This window comes from Diuraphis noxia, unplaced genomic scaffold (assembly GCF_037042655.1).
Source record: "Diuraphis noxia isolate RWA-SAM2 unplaced genomic scaffold, SU_Dnox_SAM2 contig0004, whole genome shotgun sequence".
Classification (NCBI taxonomy): Eukaryota; Metazoa; Arthropoda; class Insecta; order Hemiptera; family Aphididae; genus Diuraphis; species Diuraphis noxia.
In genome coordinates, this window is record NW_028301714.1 from 26191834 (window position 1) to 26213091 (window position 21258).

General features: G+C 30.2%; 2 protein-coding genes across 4 annotated transcripts in view; both read right to left on the bottom strand.

Moving 5' to 3' along the window:
* Sox102F (transcription factor Sox102F) overlaps nt 1-21258 on the bottom strand; it is a 183261-nt gene that overhangs the window by 154188 nt on the left and 7815 nt on the right. The gene's annotated exons all lie outside the window — the stretch shown is intronic.
* Nucleotides 2094-3221, bottom strand: LOC149055892 (KRAB domain-containing protein 2-like). Its single transcript, XM_089226968.1, has 2 exons — nt 2814-3221; nt 2094-2570 (listed from the first exon to the last, which is right to left on the bottom strand). The coding sequence occupies exons 1-2, from the start codon at nt 3219-3221 to the stop codon at nt 2094-2096; spliced, it is 885 nt and encodes a 294-aa protein (XP_089083094.1).

Here is a 21258-nt window from a genome sequence, read left to right on the forward strand (position 1 = left end):
TGATATTATGTGACTTTGCCCATACAGCGCTATTTTAATATTACACACTATAACACTATATACCGTAAAGGTAGGTATATAGGCAATTTGAATGCGTTTCGCTAGTCGTGACTCACGGGAGCTATTTGTAGCATACTTACATGTATTTATTATTTATAAATTTATTTATTTGTTTATTAATTATTGTTTTTATTTTAATCGTTCTCCTTTATATAGACACGACTCGCTTGCGTTCGGTCGGCCCGGAATACGATGACCACGGTCCAGTCCATTAATCTTGTTACGATCGCTGCAGCCACCGCGTAACATTAGGTAGAATATTGTGGCGGTCGTCAGAGATCCGAACGCGGTCGCCACGGCGTTAACCACCGCCGCGCGCCGTCGGGTCAACGTGATCTAGACTCTAGATTCTAGACAATAATAATTATTATATGATTCAATATCGTTATCGATCGCGTATTCCAGTTAGCGCATGCGAATTAAATAATTTAATTGTCATATATAATTATATATTACAGGTATGCAACGATCGGAGTACATGTCGGACACAATAGCAGCGTGTAGGTTGGTATACTTATATTACGTACTTATCGTACGATGACCTGTCGGTGGGCTGAAATAATTGAACGAATTCTTATATTATATTTTTGTTACCTTCTTATACAGACAAGTTTGCGGTTATTAGCTCTTGTTTTAAATTATTACTAATAGTGCAATATATGTAATAAACAAATGTTTAATATTATATATATATATATAATATATATATATGATTTGGTTTATATTTTCCGTTACACTTTCCTATGGAAACTTATCAATAACAAATATGAAGTTGATATTAAAAACGTAATAATTTCAGGTTTTCTTAAACAACCGATTAATATAGTATAAGAATTTAAAAAAAAAGATCCCTTTATTTTGTTATCAGATTTTTCGTGAGGCTTTTAGGGCAATGATATACCACCTATATGTCTTATATTCTATAATATAGTTAAGAGAATGATTTAAGTATATAGGTAACCTACCCATACTAAATATTGTAGTTTAATTTTTTATTGGTAATTCTTAATATTTATTGATAATTGGCTGATGAGTGATAACACCTATGATTTTTTCCTTTCTTTGTTTGTTGTCGATGTTAAGAACATTTTTTAGTGTTTTGCTGCCAATTATATATAAAAATAATGGCATTATAGTCTATAGATCAATTAATTTCTCATAAAAATATTTAGCAGTCATAAGTAGTCCGAAAATTGCTTTTAATTAATGTCATACTTTAAAACACGGATAGATCTTGACAAAATGTTGTGTTAAATATATTTACTGTTATTTTTGTTTTACTGCAATATCTTATAATTTGTTTGATGTTATTTAATTAAATTTCTTGGATTTTAATGTTTATGTTTAGGTAATTTTTAGAGCGTATATTTACGATTTATAATTGTTGCATGTTATGTATTCGTAAATTGTGTAAGGCGCTAAATTATAATGGTTTTGAAATGGTGTGGATAAAAATGTTCGCACACTCGTATTTTATAACTGCGCAAATTCGATTTTTGTTGCTTTAGTTTTTACTTATTTTGAATTTATACAATGCTAGTTATGTATATATTATAGTTATATATACATATATGTTGTAAAAAATTTCTACAGCTATAGGTATAATATTTTGCTGTATATGTCGTAGGCATATAGTCAAATCAGGCATTTTATTAAATGCCTAGGCATATAGTCAAAGAATTTAATGTTTATGCAATTTCACTATCCGCCTAGACATTTAGTAAAATGCCTAGTCATTTAATTAAGTGACTAGGCATTTGACTAAATGCCTATTTCATGCCAGGCAAATAATAAAAGAACATTTTGTATTATTTTAAAAATTTAAATATATTTTCTATCAGTTATTTATTGCTATTTTATACATAAAAAAAGCTGTGTATTATTTATTAATATGAAAAACACGTATAGATACTCGTATATGAAATAATATGTTTAATTTTGTGTCATTATGTCAACTATTACTATTGTTTTAAAAATGAAATAATAAAAAATAAATAAAAAGTTATATTATAATTACAAGTTTTTGTTACCTATTACTTGTTGTCACATGTTGTAATTTGGTGGCATTTGCTGGAACATTTAAGATTTTTCTTAAAACACAAGCACCTATTGGTTTGACATTGCCGCTTTCCTGATTGACATTGACATTTAACAAAACCTTGACCGTTGAAAATTGATAAGTTTGCTACTGCTTCACGTATGGACACGTATTTGTCTTTTTGTATTTTGCTGTCTTCTAAACCATTATTTGACACTAGTTGAAGTTCTTCTCTTGAACACCAATTTTTTATTATACCAACTTCTGTGCCAATTTGGTAAACGCCGTTCCGAATGTCTATCACTAACCCATTTATATTTTGACTATCGAGAGGTCCTCGGTCTACTTTTGGAACACTTAATACTATTTGATCACCAACCTCTAGTTCTTTAAATAGTTTTTCACTATTTTCTGCCATTTTTTTAGCTGCTATAGTTTGTCGTTTGTAAGATTCAATGCGGTTAACTTTTATCTGTTTTTCATTATTACATAGCAGACAAATATTTTCAATATCGTTACTATTATTTATAGAATAGCTGCAATTATCATAATGAATATTTCTTTTACATATAGTACATTGGAGTTCACTACCTGATTTTTCACAAACACTGCAGATATTATTTATGTCACAATATTGTAAAATATTTTCAAAATCTTCTTCACTTGATAATTTTTGAATAATTTCGGCAGGTAAGTTTGTAGAACTAAGACCTACCTTCGGTTCAGTGCCAAACAAGGCTCGATATGGCGAACGACCTAAAATTCGATGATGTGAAATGTTTTTTTGCCATTGTACAAAATAAACTCCGATTGACCACTTGGTACTTTTATTGTCTACGACCCAAGCTCGTAACATGTTTTCAACATCTTGATTTGATCTTTCTACAGATCCCTGACTCTGAGGGTGCCGCGGCCGCCCGTGTACTATTTTACACTCAGGCCACAATTCTGCTAATTCTTCAATTATTTTCGCTGTAAATTCTCGCCCATTATCAGATTGAAGTATTTGAGGTGCTCCTTGTTCCAAAAAAATTTTTAAAAGTTCGTGTGCAACTTCGGTGGCTCGTTTTGAAGTAAGTGGTCGAAGATATAAATATTTGGTTGCGTGATCCTGATAGTTCATAACCCATTTAAAATTTCCATCGGGTGTTGATTGGAAATCAATAAGGTCAATTTGCCCTCTTGAATTAAAATCTGCCGATAATATTGGTTTTATAACGACGCCTTTACAAGGTTTTGATTTTTTTTTGTTACAAGTTGTACACAAATTTATAAATATTTGGATTGCTATTCGAGGAATATTGTATTTATTTTTTAAACTCTGCTCAACTTTATCCCTTCCACCATGACCAGTCGCTTTATGACTTTCTTCGATTTTTTCAAAATAGTTTTCATATGGTACAACATAAATAATATTTTCGGTTTTAGTTTTTGGTTTTAAAATAATATGTTTAACATTTCCTACTTCAATCAGATCATATTTACGACATAAATAATATTGGTTTTGAGTTTTAGTTTTACCTGGATTCAATTTCGCATCATTGATTTCATTTAGTGCTTTGTCGTAGTCTTCCTGACTCCATGCCTTTTTTTTATCTTGGTTGTCGTAAATTGATTTTAATTTTTCATAAAACAATACACTGTGTGACATTATATTATATTTTAAAATACAAATAAAAACAATCAAAATTTTAAATATACAAAAAATGTCAATAGGTATACCTATGTTACAATATTACATGCAATCGCGATCACACTACATACGATTTACGTAAACGTAATAGACGTACTAAACTAAATTATTGTACAATTCAATCGCATGTTCTGTATCTTTTTCCGTAACGTCATATTTTTATCGTTATAATCGATAAGATTATAATTTGTCCCACAGTACTCAATATCTATAGATAAGGTTCTCATACAACCTAGTACCAACGTTAATTTTCCAAGGTAAAAACCAATGGAACTTTTATTTTTATTTAATAAGAATATATAGTACTCACTACTCGTACTATAGACTTTACTGACTATACATATATGCTATACAATATACTCGTACCATCATTTATGTCTATCACACCTAATTAGTTATTACCTGAATATATTTATTTTTTATTATTTCATTTTTAAAACAATAGTAATAGTTGACATAATGACACAAAATTAAACATATTATTTCATATACGAGTATCTATACGTGTTTTTCATATTAATAAATAATACACAGCTTTTTTTATGTATAAAATAGCAATAAATAACTGATAGAAAATATATTTAAATTTTTAAAATAATACAAAATGTTCTTTTATTATTTGCCTGGCATGAAATAGGCATTTAGTCAAATGCCTAGTCACTTAATTAAATGACTAGGCATTTTACTAAATGTCTAGGCGGATAGTGAAATTGCATAAACATTAAATTCTTTGACTATATGCCTAGGCATTTAATAAAATGCCTGATTTGACTATATGCCTACGACATATATATGGGTATTATAAATATTATAATATTATAACCTAACCAATTATAGTTAAAAATTTCGACATCGAAGTCGTATGTTGTATACAAAATATTGATCTCCACCGGATTCGATGTATTATTCCCAACGGATAAAACCGCAACGAAATAGTCATGTCTTTGTTTCCGTATTAATTGGAAGTACGCCGAAGTTAACACGCGGATCACGAGCTTAGACTCTTAGTATTGCTGTCAAACACAATAAACAACACCAGTCTGTTCATATATACTCGATGGCTATCACATCGTATAAGACGCGACAACGACGACAGCGACGTACGCGTATAACAATATATAATATATATATTCATAGCTATGCAGTTGTGTGCTATTGTTTTTCCCGAACACAGATGTCGTCGTACTGCATCGCGACCAGCGCAAGGCTGTGAGTTTCATCGACGGAAAGGTTTTTTTTAATGATCAATAATAATAATAATAATAAAAAAGCGCGTGGCACTCGTATAGACTTGAGCGACAGAGAGAGAGAGAGAGAGAGAGAGAGAGAGAGATCACTTACCGGTAAATAATAATAATATGATATGCACGGCGCAATGAAGAAAACCCGTCCATGGCCTGCGACGACGGATCGACAATATCTTCACGTCACACCGCGCGCGCAATTGTGTCCGCACAAGAATATGACATTAATTTTTATTGGTTTACAAAACACGATTTATTATCTGATTAAATGTACCGTTCGCACCAAAGATGGCAGATGCAATTGTGTGTTATATTATTATATATCATACGCGTACATACGCTATTGTAAATTTGTAATACTACTCCGACGACGATCTGCAGGCCGCAGCGACGCGTTTAGACTTCTCGGCAAACTACACGCGCAGTATACACATATTGGACAGGCAAGCAGAAGAAACGCGAATATGGATAGATATAATAGGACAGACAAATGCTACGTGTTCGGACCAACAAGGGAAACACAATAAAAACAGTAATAATACTAATAATATAATGACTAATAGTCATATTATGTAATATATAAGTACCAGTTGACTTGTTTTCGCCAATTCGAGAAAAGCTAAGGTTTGACAGTCCGACGAATAAGCGCATCACCAGGATGTACGTTGAGGTAGCTACTGCAGCAGTGGATCGCAGATGTATCCAAAAACCGAAACGATGGTTTGCAAAGATCTTATATATCTACCGCATTACCTAGATATAGGTGAAAATCGATAAGCGCGATGATAATAATATATTATATGAAAGAGAGTCGCGTGGTCGTACAAATTTCTACCGACAGTAATGAGGGGGGGGGCGCGTATCGTGGCGTGATTATGTTTTCCTCGGCATTTAGTGCGAATAAGAGAGAATCTAGACGGAACCTGCAACACGTTTATACGTATGCAACAAGTTTATAAACTGATAATGTCGTTGCTGTAGCGCATCATGTCGCTAAGTATTGTTGTAAGACGGGCGTGTCGCCGCAAAAACAGAAAATTGTTAGAAGTTCTAAGAATCGAATAATCCGATTAGCAGATTATACGAGTATGTAGCCGATGTGTGCGCGTGTGCACAGGGTATACAGGTCTTACTCCAAGTATAGGTACCTAATACATACTTCAGCAGCTGTACTTCATCGAGCGAAGAATTTTTCTATTAATCGGGAATAAAAAACAAATAATTTATTTAAGAATTTCCAACGACTTATTATTGTACAACTTTTCTAACGCGAATTCGTATCAGTGCTGTGCGCATGGTTTATTTAAATAATATAATACCAGCAGTTACAGCAGCTGTAAAATTGATCAGGCAAACCTTTTCGAAACGCTGTGAAACATAACGAAACGTCGGCAAGTCTCTGACAGACTCGTTTGGCCACCAATTATGATACCTAACCCAACGATACATACGCACGTAGGTATACAGCAACAATAATATATTATAATAATAATCATAATAAGTATCATGAGAAGAAGAAATAAAAACTGAATAATGGGCTCTCGCTCTGAGTAGGAAAAAAATGGCAAGCCAACGCAGAATATAATGTTTCGTCGGTGGGGGGGGGGAGGGAGGGCGCTAATGACCCGATAATACATCAGTTGCATATACATAAATACACACACATACGTCATGATATATATATTAAATATATACATACACATGCCGGTTAAACGTGACGGCTAAGCCTTTCCTGTGTACAATGGTAATAATAATGATAATAATAATATTTTTCACGTGGTGTGGCTTATTACGGACGTAATTTATTGACGCGACCGGCGATTCTTCATGAAAAAAATAAAGCACGCGCATAACGTATAAGATATTATAACACTAGAAAAAGAGCATATATACGACACTCTAATTCTAAACTATTACCTACTCGGTCGGTATATTATAGTATGGCTTAGCGTACAAAAGAAGGTTTGGCGGCAGTGGCGGCACCTTAATCTGGCAGGCCGTCGCACGAGACTACGAGAGTAGAATACGAAACTGGTCGTCACGAAACTCATATCGTTTTTCAAAATCGTTTCCAAAACATTACGATATAATACGCGCGCACGCGAGTCAAGTGTGTGTTTCAATCTGTTCCGAAACACGGCTTTCTACGTAGAAATCACATTATATTTATATAATTTATATTATAATATTATACAACGCTGCAGCAGTAAATACGACATATGTAGGTAGGTTAGACCTATACGCACGCATATTGTGTAAAAATTATTATTGTCGGCATACAACAGCGTCTGAGAATAATGGTGAGTTATTCACTTGGGTAAAGATCGCCCGCTGGCGTAAAATAAACAATAATAATAATAATAGTAATATTCAAAGACGTCTTGGTGTGTCACGAAACACCACGCGCGCTGTTGCAGTGGATAAAAAGAATTATGGCGTACAAAATAAGGAACACGTACATGATATTATTATAGTAGGTATTTATATTATATACTACAATGATCTAGAGGTTTTACAATATGTTACACGTTAATGTTACACGTTTTCAAACTATTATAATATTAATTTATCGCCTCATTATGAATTCGAAATAATTATTATCGCTTAGATTGTATGATTTATACGGGATTAACGCGGTTTGATTATCGAACAGTAATAACAATGTGATTGATGTTTTCTTATTTTCTATGCCATATAACAATAATAGTAAATGCCGTCCGCGCGTTGTAGAATAGGAATTTATGATATATATATAATATTATGAGACTACCCTGCACAATTGAATTGGCCGCAATCGAGCTAGTTTCGTTATAATATTGTTTCGCTCACCGCGGTTTAATTAAAAAATGCCTGACAATTAAATGCATATCATATTATTTACTGAGTTGCTTGCAGTAGTCGCATTATTATAGATATACGTTTGTGTAGCCCTGTGACGACCAGTTGAACTATTCGAGAGTCCTGTTTATTATTTTTCTTCAATAGGTATAGAGGTATAGACTTTCTTCTCATCCGCCACACACACACACACACACACACATGCGCGTGCGCAAGCACTCACACATCATATACATATTGTACGCAGTTGTATATATTATATGGTATTCATATTGTATATATACGACACGCGTGTTCGGCAGACAACTCGTCAGCAACCGATCAAAGGTGGAAAACGTATCTATACCAGTGTGTGCACGTTTATATAGTACCTACACAAACACATTATATTGTAACGCCATCGTCTGAGGTTCAATAATAACTCAATCGGATCGACGACCTCGTGGTGTCTGCAGTATATTATCGTGCAACATAATAATATAACAGCCCGGTGCCAATCATTATATATATATACGCGTATAGTGGTGTACTGTGCACATAATATAGGCTGCATTTACATCGCGTACCCGTTGTATCCTTGTATACCTATATAGGTACATAATATTTTATAAATGTTTATGATGTGTATAAGAGCGAATATATAATGTGCACCTATTATTATGTATATAGGTAGAAGTACATGCGGCTTTAGGTGATACGACACGACATTGTAGCGCAGAATCGGCCCAAGGTCGAAGGATGAAAACATCTCTCCGCCCCATACACAATATATTATAATGATGTATCGCCCCATCACATGCATAAATGTTTTAATTATTTATGGAGTTGTGGAGTATAGCCAGTATTGGGTCCTATTAATACCTGTATAACACACTATAGCTTTAGCTGGGTGTGCTTACCTCTACATAATATTATGTGATTCGTTTATTCGTTTCGATATTTTATTGTGATTCTTTATTGTACTGGTAGTAAAATGTATTGTAAATAGATATCTGTAACTGAAATAATATATTTAGGGCGTTTGTATACATTGTACGGATTTACCCTACGAGAAAACAAATTGTAAGCGTTATAATAGAAACGAAATATAAATACTAAAAATAATATAGGTAGACAAGAACTTAATCTCAACGAATTCATTGACGGTGTAGAAAGCTGTTGGACGATCAATAGATCTAATCTCATAGGAATATTAAAATCATATAATAATATTATAGCAATTACTTATTATCCGGTGTCAAAGTGGAAAAATATAATGCCAAAGAAAATATAGACCTTTATAATATATACAACGTCATAAAGTTAATTCGTCAATTTATTATATCATGTCCTTACACTTATTATTAGTGTTGTTGGTTATATATTATTATTATTTGTGTGTTATAGAGGTTGATAACTTAAACGGCGTCGTTATACGATGACGATTCGCTATATTTTGATTACAAACTTTATACATATATTTATTATTTACATAGTTAATTATAGATTAAGATAGTATAGTTTTACATCAGGTTTGCAGTGCTATTGCTTGTTTAGTAAAATATACGTGGTTATTGGTTAGTAGGTCGTATATATGTATGTTGTATATCTATACTATTATGCTCGACCTCTTTGGAACATTATAGATCCAGATAAAAGGGGATTGTATGTGAAATGTTGTACACACGTATAAGTTAATGATATGCATTATGCAAACATCATAAATTCGTTATCTTAAAAAGGTATTTTTTTTCACATATACCAGTCAAAGTGTTAATTAAAATCTATGTTTTTTTTAAATGTAATCATTTATAACGGTTTTTTCTTATTGATCTGAAACTGATTAAAAAAAAAAAAATTGGTAGGTAATTATCATAATAAAAAAAACATTGTTTCATTAATATGGGTATTATTAAATAGTAATTAACTACCTATATCAATTTTTATATTTATAGAAAAATTTTCAATTATTCGTACTTCATTTGTACTTTAATACTTTTAATAATCATTAGTAGGTAATTAGCAATTAGTATCAAGTATAAAAACCAATACAAAACTCGCGAAGCATAGGAAAAGTTCAATAATGTTTTACGTTTAATAGACTATTATAAAAAAAAAATATATTTTTTTATAATACGGATATTATTCTAATAATATAATAAACAATAATTTATAGTATGATATTATATTTTTTATCGTCAGTAAGAAAATATGTAACTTTTTGTAATTCTAAACTAAATTAATATAATACCTATCTATTCAACATGTGGATTTACAATAATAATTGTTCGAATATGTAGATAATGATTGGTTAACCACTCTATTATAAGTAAAAATACATATTTTGATCGATTACGACTATATCGTTTGGAATACTATGTGGAGGGAAATAAAATGATAATGTTTTAGATAATCATCGGAAAACGATACAAAAACAGCGTATGTACCTATGATATACCTCTGTGTATGAAGTATGATTACAATCCATTTGCAGCCGTCAGTGAATAGTAGAACTATTTAAATGCACGTACGTGCTTGGGTCATTGTGCCCCACTGAAATCCATATTATACTCACTCGCGGATACAATAACGGACCCTTGCTTGGTCGGTCATCTGAGGCATAGTATAATAATATATTTCACTATTATAATTTTACGATGATAGATCGAGAACAGGACCGCGACAAGACATCGCAATCGAGCAAATAATATAATACAATCGGTTATTGACCTAAATGTAACCCATATCCTATGTGCTAGTGCGCGTATTTTAACGGGTGCCCGTACTGATATTTATTTTTGATTATCAATGTCTGCAGTAAAAATACGCATAATATAATATAGAAAATACACACATACTGCATGAGGAGAAGTAATTACTCTATATATTGGAATTATATAAGAGATTTTTCATATAAACAATATAGTATTCAATTTATTTTTATATAATATATATAGTAGTATACTTTGGTTATCGAATATAGTTAAAACCAAGTCATTTATTATTTTTTTACCGACAAATTAAATTTGTATATAATCTCGAAATGTTGTAGCTTATACTTTGTACTCTTGGTTACTCGTTTTAAATATGAACCGAAATTGTTTTTAATTGAACAATTTTATACTTAAACTAACCTAATTTTAAATATTTGTTTTTGAGAAGTATATTATATTAGTATAAACTATAAATATTGTTTCATAAATTATTAATAAAATGTACAATTTTTAGTGTAAAACTGTTGACTATATGAGCCGTAGCAATAAATATTAACAATTTGATAATACAACAACAAAACGTTTTTGCACGTCAACCAACAGTGTTTTGTAATAAAAAATAAACAGTCCAGTTCAGCAATTGGTTCGATTAAATTGATAAAGTTATTGTAAAATTAACATTATAATAATTTCTTGAATTATCTTTATTTAAAGGAGTACCTATTAATAAAACAATTATCAAAAAGGATAGTTCAAAACATCTGTAGTGATATATAGTTTAATTATAATTAATTAACTACAGAATCAGTAAAATCTGAATTAATATTTATTTGATGTTAGTCTTTCATTAAATATTGTTAAAGGAAACATTTATTTCATTTTAAACAATTTATGTTTTTAAATTTTAATCTCATTCGGTATAATAATTATGAAATATAATTATTCAAACGTGTTAAAACACTTATAACTATAATAAAACTATGAAACTAAATGGGTTGTCATAGTTATATAGGTAGGTATATCAAAATAGGTTACGCATTTTCAGTCATTTATTTAGAAAAAATAAAATAAACGGGGCTATATGGCAATTTGTTTCTGTAAATAATTATCGGTCAAAAGCTTAATAAAATGCAATCAATTTATCTATTCGTTACCCGTAGGTAGGTATTCATATTTAAATTTGCGAACAACCAAACTGGTTTGTTCATTATTTGCTATTTACATAATTATTTATTTGTTTTCCTTCCAACATCGGACCTTATTGATTAAATCTAAATCAAAATAATCATTTACTGGTTTTTAAAAATGATATCCAACTTTATTACGTTATTATGATAATTTCCTGATTTTTAGTCTCAGTAAAAAAATGACTAGTTATGTATATATATTTGTGTAATTTAAATTTATATATAAAATATGCATTACCAGTGTACAAAATAAAATAAATATTATATTATATTTAAATAAGTTTATCCCGAACAAAAACATTACATTCCGAATGCGAAATTTTAGATACCTACTAGGTAAATAATATTTTATTATTTTAAATATGTAAAATTATTTTTATTCTGAAAATGTAACGAATCACATAATATATAAATTTGACGTAACTCTGTAATTATATATAGGTACTTAAGTGTTTCAATCAAAAACGATTATGAGGACATATTAGAAATTAACTTATAAGCAACTTGCAGGCTTCCCGCGGAGAAATTTATACTTTGGAGGATTTCATATCCCAAATTAAGTATAATGTGATAAATATTAATATTATAAGAACTACAATCTGTGTGTATACATATAATATTGTATAAAATCATAATTATACAATCCATCGATAAATTATATAGGTACTATTATAGGCGTTTTGATAAGGATCGTCATGGTGCAATTTTAATAATGATAACTTTAATAATTTACATCACTCTTTGTAAACATATAAACGCAATGAATAATAACGGGTGGCGGCTATTATAACGGACGGTTTGTTAAATTTCTCACGCGCTGTAGTGCTGAAATATTAATCGATAACACGCTGTAACTATTATTATTATTATTATTATTATTATTATTATTACTATTCATATTGTTATCATCGACATCGTCGTCGTCTTTGCGTATACGGGGAAAAATAGATGAAAATAAAAGATAATAATAAAAATGCATGTATAGATAGAAACATAATATTATATTATATACGGTCCGTACGTGAATATGCGTATAATGCGTGTATATATATTACGCTCCAAGTTTGGAAAGCTGCCAAATTGGCGGTGTCTATGTAATTTAGTAGTCCGCTGTTGATTGTCCGACTATTTTAAAATAGAATAATAATAATAATATAAGTGGTAAGAGAGAAAGAGTGAGAGAGAGAATGAGACAGATGGGAGAAAAACTCGCACCCAGTAGTTATGGAGTGGTGCTGCAGAGACTCGCACGTTGATCCGTTATAATAAAGTCCATCTACGTCGTCAATCCGGTTTCAAGGAGGAAAAAATATCAATTATTTCGTTTTTCTTCTTTTACTTTTTATTACATTATGTTTTGTTTTTATTTGGTATTCACGCTATTACATATTATATGCACAAATAATATTTGCATATGAAGGAACAGCAGGCTCCGATAGACCATGATTACTGTTTTACACAAGGTTGGTACCATATTGGTGGAAATATGTCAATATAGGTAGGCTCTTAGGTCATAATAATGAAATAATATCATCACTTCAATGTTAAAATATACCCGCATCATCCAAATACACGATCTTGTATGAATTTTGCTGCACAAGCATACATGTGCAGTAACAAATTATTGTTTTTTTTTTTTTAAATATATGATTTTTATTTTATAAATTTATTTATGTACCTAAACTTTGTATTCTGAACGAAATAACCGATTATTTGTTTCATTTAAATATTATGCACGCTAGGAACAGTAATGCTGTTTTGTCTTAGAAATGTATTGGGCACCACGTCGTATATATACTCGTATTATAGACAAACCATAATGAAATGTACTAAGGATTAAAACAAGTTTCATTGTCGGTTAAAAGTCACCCTGTGGTATCATGTTAATGATTATGTTGTATTTATGTGCAACGGTTCTACACGTGTCATAAAAATATGGAAATAAATTAATATTATTATAGATAAATTCATTTCTAAGGGACTGACGGCGAAGTATATAGGCAATTTAAGTACTTTTAGGACTAGAGAAATATTCACGAATAATAATTATTTTAATGAATGAACAAATTATAATAACTAATTATCTACTACGTATATATATATTAAAATAACTTTAATATGACAAAATATGCAATAAAATATGGTAATAAATAAATAATAAAAAAAAAACATAAAGAAATTGAACAAATCACTCGATTATGTGGAAGTATAAAGAAAATTAGAAATCATCCAAATGTCTATCTACTAGTAAACCTTATCTAATAAACAACAAAAATACTACACTAAGAAGAATGGTCGTCAATCAACCTTATGTCTTACATTTCGTACAAAAGATAAAGAAACAGCTTGGCAAAAATTGAAATTGATGTACATATTATTGAAAATAAAAGATTTATGCAATTTACAATGATATCAAAACAATATAAAATATTAACTATTAATAAAATAAAATTTCCCTATTAAATGGGACTCATTGGTCATTTAATATGTACAAATACATTTTAACATTCATCAAAATATTCAAATAAACATAAGGATAAATTAATAATTAGGCATATTATATTATATAACAGTGCTTATAAAATAGCGGATCATTCATTATTTTGCTGTAAATATTAAAATAGAACATAATAGTATAGAAACTATAAACATTGATATAATTATATTTTTTAGAACACGAGTTTGTAAAAAATATTATTTATCAATATTGTCTACAACTTATAAGGTAATAATTTGTTGTTTCTAGATGTATATTTCAATTATATTTATGATGTGTTATATTAAATGTCATTAACTCATAATTCATTGAGCCTATAAAAATAATAAATCAATCTTTTATGCGACTTCTTAGGTATATACATACTTATATGTTGATACGTAGTACGTACCAACATGCCTATAAATGTTAATGCAACAGACACAATTTATTATTGTTATAGCAGAGCCAATGGTGAGAAGACACTTAAGAGTATTTATTATATTTTCTACTGAAGATGAATTTGATTAATTGGAATCGTTCAGATTTTGTCCAAATACGATAGATATCACAAGTGAAATGTACAAACGAACTGCATAGGTTATAAAACGTCTTCGCACTACCTCTATACCTATATATATATATATGTATATCGCTATATGTTACTTCGTATCATGCGTATTTTTAGTTCCGGTAAAAGTTGATAAACTGGATTGAAATTGTCTATATATAAACAATAATGAACAAAAAATGTTCTTAAAAAATAGCAGATACAATGTACTTACATCCATATAATATATATATTATTATGCATTACATACGATTACTGTTGGGTTTGATTTTTCGGCGACCAGCCAGATACACAACTAGCGCACAGTTACGGGTTAACTGAACAATTATTATTTTATGTTGTCTATAAAATGAAATTGGCTGAATACAAAACATGCGAAATAATTGAATACAGAATAAACGTGCAAATGGTTATGGTATAGACTACACTATATAGACATAGAGTGCCACAAGCCACAAGCCCACAACCAACTGAATATATGTTATAAAAATAATAATATGATTTAGACCGCGGTGGAATAGGTGGATCTTATATTTATTTACAAATACTAATTAGGTTACCACTCGATCTCCTTCACACTAACGCACACATACGCATACTTATTTTATATTTATAATATATTACGTCAAGCATATCCATTTAATATTCATACATACATCCTCTATACTCTATATCTCAAATAAACCTCATCTATAGTGAGTTGTATGTCCCTCTTGCTAACTCATCCGATGCTACCTTTCAATTTTTACCTATACAATTAAAATTGAATTCATAATTTATTATCATTTTTATATCACTAAAAATATGTGAACGTAATTTGTATCATATTTCTTTAACATTCATAAAAACGTTTAATATTATTTATTTTTGCTCCTTTTTGTAAATTTTTTTTATAATTACATACTGTTATTTGGCACAGTTGCCCTAAAAAGTTTAAATTAAATAAATAAATAAATAAAATAGCATAATAATTTTAGCATAGAGAAACAAAAATATCTCGAAATACATTATATTATTATTATTATTATGTATTACTAATGTGTGGGTCTAACAAAGTCGCGTGTCTCTGGGTGTATATATACCAGAAGATACAGTCGTATATACCTATATATACATTATATATAATTATGTATGTGCATTTAGGCATTCTGCACATCGAAACCGATTCCGTTCAATCAAAATATGCATATAGGAACTGTAAGAAAGCGGATACTTAAATTCGTCCTCTGCAGCTATAACTATAAATCGTTGCAAAGGTTAAAACAAATGTGTTAAAAAAATGTATTCCACTTCACGTGGAGAACGCAGTCGTTAATAATGTAACAATATATGAAACCAGTTTAGAATTTGAAAAAAAACTGACAATATTTTATATGAATTATCCGTAGTTTTCATTTAATTGTATCAAACGACTTATTAAATATAAAATATGTACGTATATTATTTAATAGTTCAAGGTATAGTAGGTACTATAGTGTATTATACTATATAATATACATATAGATTATAGATGAAAAATATTTAAGCACAATAAGTATAATCACACCAATTTACAATTGGTTTATATTATCCACAATATTTCATTTATTATTTATAGGTAAACTACTACATTCCAATATATTTATATATATTATATATTAAACACATAGTGTGATTCTAACAAGCCGAGTTAGGATTATACACACACACACACGAATTAATTATTGAATAATCCTACACAATAATAAAATATAATATTAATGATTGTTTTAAATATAGTATTTGTGTACATGGTAAAGTGTTTATTTTAATTTAATAAATTAACCATGTAACATAAATACAAAATGGGAAACTGCACGAATCAAAAAAAAAAAAAAAAAAAAAAATGCCGTTTAAATGATGTATAATATAGGTACCCAAAACAAATATGGTTAGGGAAGTTGTAAAAACATAATAATATATATGGTAATAAAATAAATGTATATTATAATTACTTGTTTTCAGTTAAAATCGCATGTGTTACAGCTATTTAGTATTTTAGTATAATAAACCTAAAAGAGATTTAAACTCTACAGGATCTATGAATTACTGCGAGATCACGAAGACGGCGACACTGGTAACACATCACACGGATATAAAGGTGTGTAAATAAAAACATACAATGGCAATAGTTAGCGTTAAACAGGTTTTTGGAGCGTTTCACGAGTGGGATCAAGGTGAGTCTCGTTTACACACAAATGACCAAAATATGGTCCGTTTTCGACAATCGTTTTGCGTGTGCGAATTATTTTTCTAACCCGTTCAAAACCCACTACATATGTATAGTAAACATACACAAATTAATATAAGAATCTCTTAAGTTTCGAAAACATGCAAAACGGTTGCAATAATTTTTTACGATATAGACTTAAACTTAGGGCGTATACCTACGAGTTTCATTAAAATTCGTAAAATATTTTCCGAGATTAAATCTTGGTCACGCATGTTCTTTGCTCGTTTTATTATAGTAATACATTTTTAAATAAACAACAAAAGGGGAATGAAGCACTATAAATATTTTGAAATTTATCACCAAGCGTGATAATGAAAATTTAACATCGTATATATTATTTTCGACTTCATCGAAATTAGACGTTCATTACGATAATATAAAAGAACATATTATTATCATTTTTACGACCCAAACACATTCATATAATCATATATAATAAAACCGAACTGATACTTTTAATTGGAATAAGTGCTAGTTTCATGATAAAATAAAATACGATAAAAAACGTTAACGCTTTGGTCGCTTTGTATAATTTTAGAATATTTTTGAAAATGTACCTAATAGCTATATTATTTTATAATTTATAATATACCAATACCTATGTAAACTTTATATACAGATCCTGTTAAATATTTGCAGGAACAACAGTGTTGGTATATATTTAAAATAATTGTGGCACATTAAAATTTGATTATAAATAGTTAACAGAACGTATATAAATTATAGAGATCTATAAAATAGAGTGTTGAAGTGAAACGAATTTATTTCCCCGTACGACGTTTTTATGGATTTTCGTGCACTACCGTTTCCAGCGGCCGTGGGCGACGGTGGGGACAAAAAAAATGGCAACACTCGACGCGCCTGCCTATAATTTAGTCTATTATTCCTCCTCTCTTTATTATTACGGTCGCGCATCGACAGTGGCTTAAAATACCGTGACCGGGAAGGCGGGCGGCGTGGCGCGCGGTGGCAGGTAACCGCCGAGCGCGCCTCGTCGTTACATTATTGTACCTGTGCGTGTATAATAAAAATAATAATAATTTTTATTTTTATATTGCTACGGTGAGGGGGGGAGGCGTTACCCGTGACCGACCAATCGCGAGTAGTGTCGACAACGCCGTATGGGTGATGATTGCAGTTATTATCATTATTATATATAGGTACAAATACGATGAATATCGTTATCTTAAGAACCAACCTATGTATAAAAGATAAAACACCTACACCCTATAACATATTTATCGACATGTCGCCAACTCCTGCGATGTAAAGGTAAACCTTAATTTTATTCAGCTACGTGAAATATAATTATTTATAAAAACGCCACATTAGAAACTTGTAGACAATAAATCAAATCTATTTTGTGACACGCGAAAGTTTTAAAAAGTTTTATAATATTTTGTATCAAGGTTGTTTAGACAACACCTTTTCTAATAATGATAGGTAATGATAATAGAAGATATATATTAACGGAGACTTTAACGCGAGTGCATTAGGTATATATTATTATATTCACTCTGCCACTCGGCGTGCAGCCATCGCGTAATTTATTGTTTTATCGGCTTTAAAGTGGTCGTCGTTGCCAAATTAGGGCACATCACGATTGTAGTTCCACGCATAATTCTACTCGCGGTAGTTTATAGCGCCAGTCTAAAATTAAATATTAGCCGCCACCTGTTCCCGTCAATCAGATCTCCATCTGCACATGGAGTAATCGACGCATAATATATAATATTCCATTTTTGTCTGGTTGGCCTACGGGTAATTTCGAAGAGAAAAAAAAAAACAATAATTTACAACACCTATTTTATTACGGAATGTACAAAATGCCTGACACCCTATGTGTGTATCTATAATATCTAAACTATTCTGTTTTTTTTTTTTTTTAGAATTTTTACTTCATTCACTATTACAGCCGCACATTGTTAAAATCTGGAATGCCGAATCGTTCAACGCGGGGTCGTTGTGCTATGCCAAATAAATGTAGGACACGATTCTGGGCTTATATATTATATATAAAATATTTTTCGATATTTCCAAAATAAGACGTAGGCATTACAGATGTCTGATACTAGTGATACTTTGATTGTAAAGTAGGATGGATAAGTAAAGATTATTTTTAAATCAACATACGACAAGTATTTTCATTATTTTGGAATTCTATATATGTTAAGTTATATACAGAATGCACTGTTGGATTAATAATATAATTATATAAATATAAATATAATAATATAATATAATAAATATAATTATAATATAATCCAGGATTATATGGTATTATAAGAATTAAGTGTTAGAAAAAGTTTTAGAAATTATAAAGCTATATATTAGCTTGTATATAGTTCCTATAATAGTTAGTTCGATAACAATCATCCAAAATAATTAAGATATATTCTCATTTTTATTTAGCTGTATAATATTATTATATATATATAGAGGCGTCGTGATGCAAGTTTAAGGAATACCTATATACCTAGCATAATAATATAATATGCTTATAGTATATTATCCTATTATATTCCAACAGCTGCTCTGCAGTCCATATTATATTCGTTACGAAAACATTATACTTTGAAACTAAGCAACTATATACTCTATATTATACATTTGGGTTATAGGTATTACATATATAAATAATTGCAGGTTTAAATAATAGGCACACGTTTGAAAATATGTTTGCATTTTCGGAATGAGATTAGGTATACATTGATATTTTACGCTGTACACCTGTATAATCACTATAATATATACACGCATAGGTGTAACAGATTGAACTGACTTTTGGAATAATTTTTGTTCAAATCAATATTTTTTACTATTTTTTTTATTCATTAAGTGACTCTAGCGTTACAAGTATGATAATTTTTTTCATGTTTATTTTTTAGTACTGAGAATAAAAAAAAATTAATTTAATAAAAAATTGTTTGAATAAATAAATTCAATTTAGTCTATTTGTGAATATGATTTTAAAAATAATTTTGACGGTAAAAAGATTTATCTAAGTCAAGTAGTTTATTAAAATTCAATATTATTTTGGTTAAATCTGCAATTTGGAACGTAATACCTAACTTTTTTTTAAATATGATTTTCGAGAATTCGCTGAAATGAGTATATTTCTTAAATTAGTTACTAATCATATCATATAATATTAACAACTTTTGTCATACGTTTAAGTAATTAGTATAATTTTTTGTTTTTTTTTTGGTCAGGTATTTCTGTTACATCCAGCATATTATTATATAGGTAGGTATAATTTTAATCTTATTGTTTGGTTAAATTATATATACCCTAGTGGAGTTTAAGAGGACTATGCTAGAATTGTAGCAGTATATTATAGGTAATCTCACATTACATAATACATATTATATAATATGTATTACTGTTTCTGCATTTTATTTGAATATACGACAGAAACAGATCGAAAGTGCAGTGCGTAAGTCGCGTGCTACATCGAGCCCCTCGAGTGTCCTCGCGCCGTCGGCTGTGACCGTGCGATGGCGGTGGCATTCCGTCACGTCACCACCGCCACGGAGGCTGTTTGCCTGTTGTTTATGTCTCGGCAATGCAACGACGTTTTACCTAGATAATTGCGTGTAAAAACAGTACGGGCGGTACGACGACGACGATGACAACAACAATAAAAGCTCCGTCCGACATACACACACACTCGCGAGTACGCGCGCGCGCGCATAAATGGAATAGAGCTCGCGAACGGGGCAGTGGCGGCGGTGGTCAAGTCGTCGTCGTTAAAATCCAATTAAATTTAATTGATCCGACCGGAACACGCGGTATAAATGTAACAATTGCGCTCTCTCCCTCGATCTCTTTCCCCTCTATCACTCACTCTCTTTCGCCGACTATATCATCTATCTTTAATACCGCTACCAGTCGCGGTTTTCTTTGCGTATAAATAATATCGTATCCGTTTTTTACTATTGTAAATTTATGTGTAAGTATGTGTTTGAGAGCGAGAGAGAGAGAGAGAGAGAGAGAGTACTGTAGGTTTATTGTATATATATAAATCCATACTGCATGACGAGATCGTTTAACCTTATATACTACAGATGTTAATAAGTATATATTTCCCTATTATACATAATTTTTATCACGTTTAGTGTGTCCCTAATATTATTATTTTGTATAACTAAATACTTGCAAATTGAACACTATATTATCTCCTCAAGCATTCCCCAATTTTTCTTCT

Coding starts and splice junctions, on each gene's coding strand:
- LOC149055892 (XM_089226968.1), bottom strand. CDS start 3,221: ATGAACTATCAGGATCACGCAACCAAATATTTATATCTTCGACCACTT. Junction 2,571..2,813: donor TGTTTGGCACTGAACCGAAG/GTAGGTCTTAGT, acceptor AATGAAAAACAG/ATAAAAGTTAACCGCATTGA.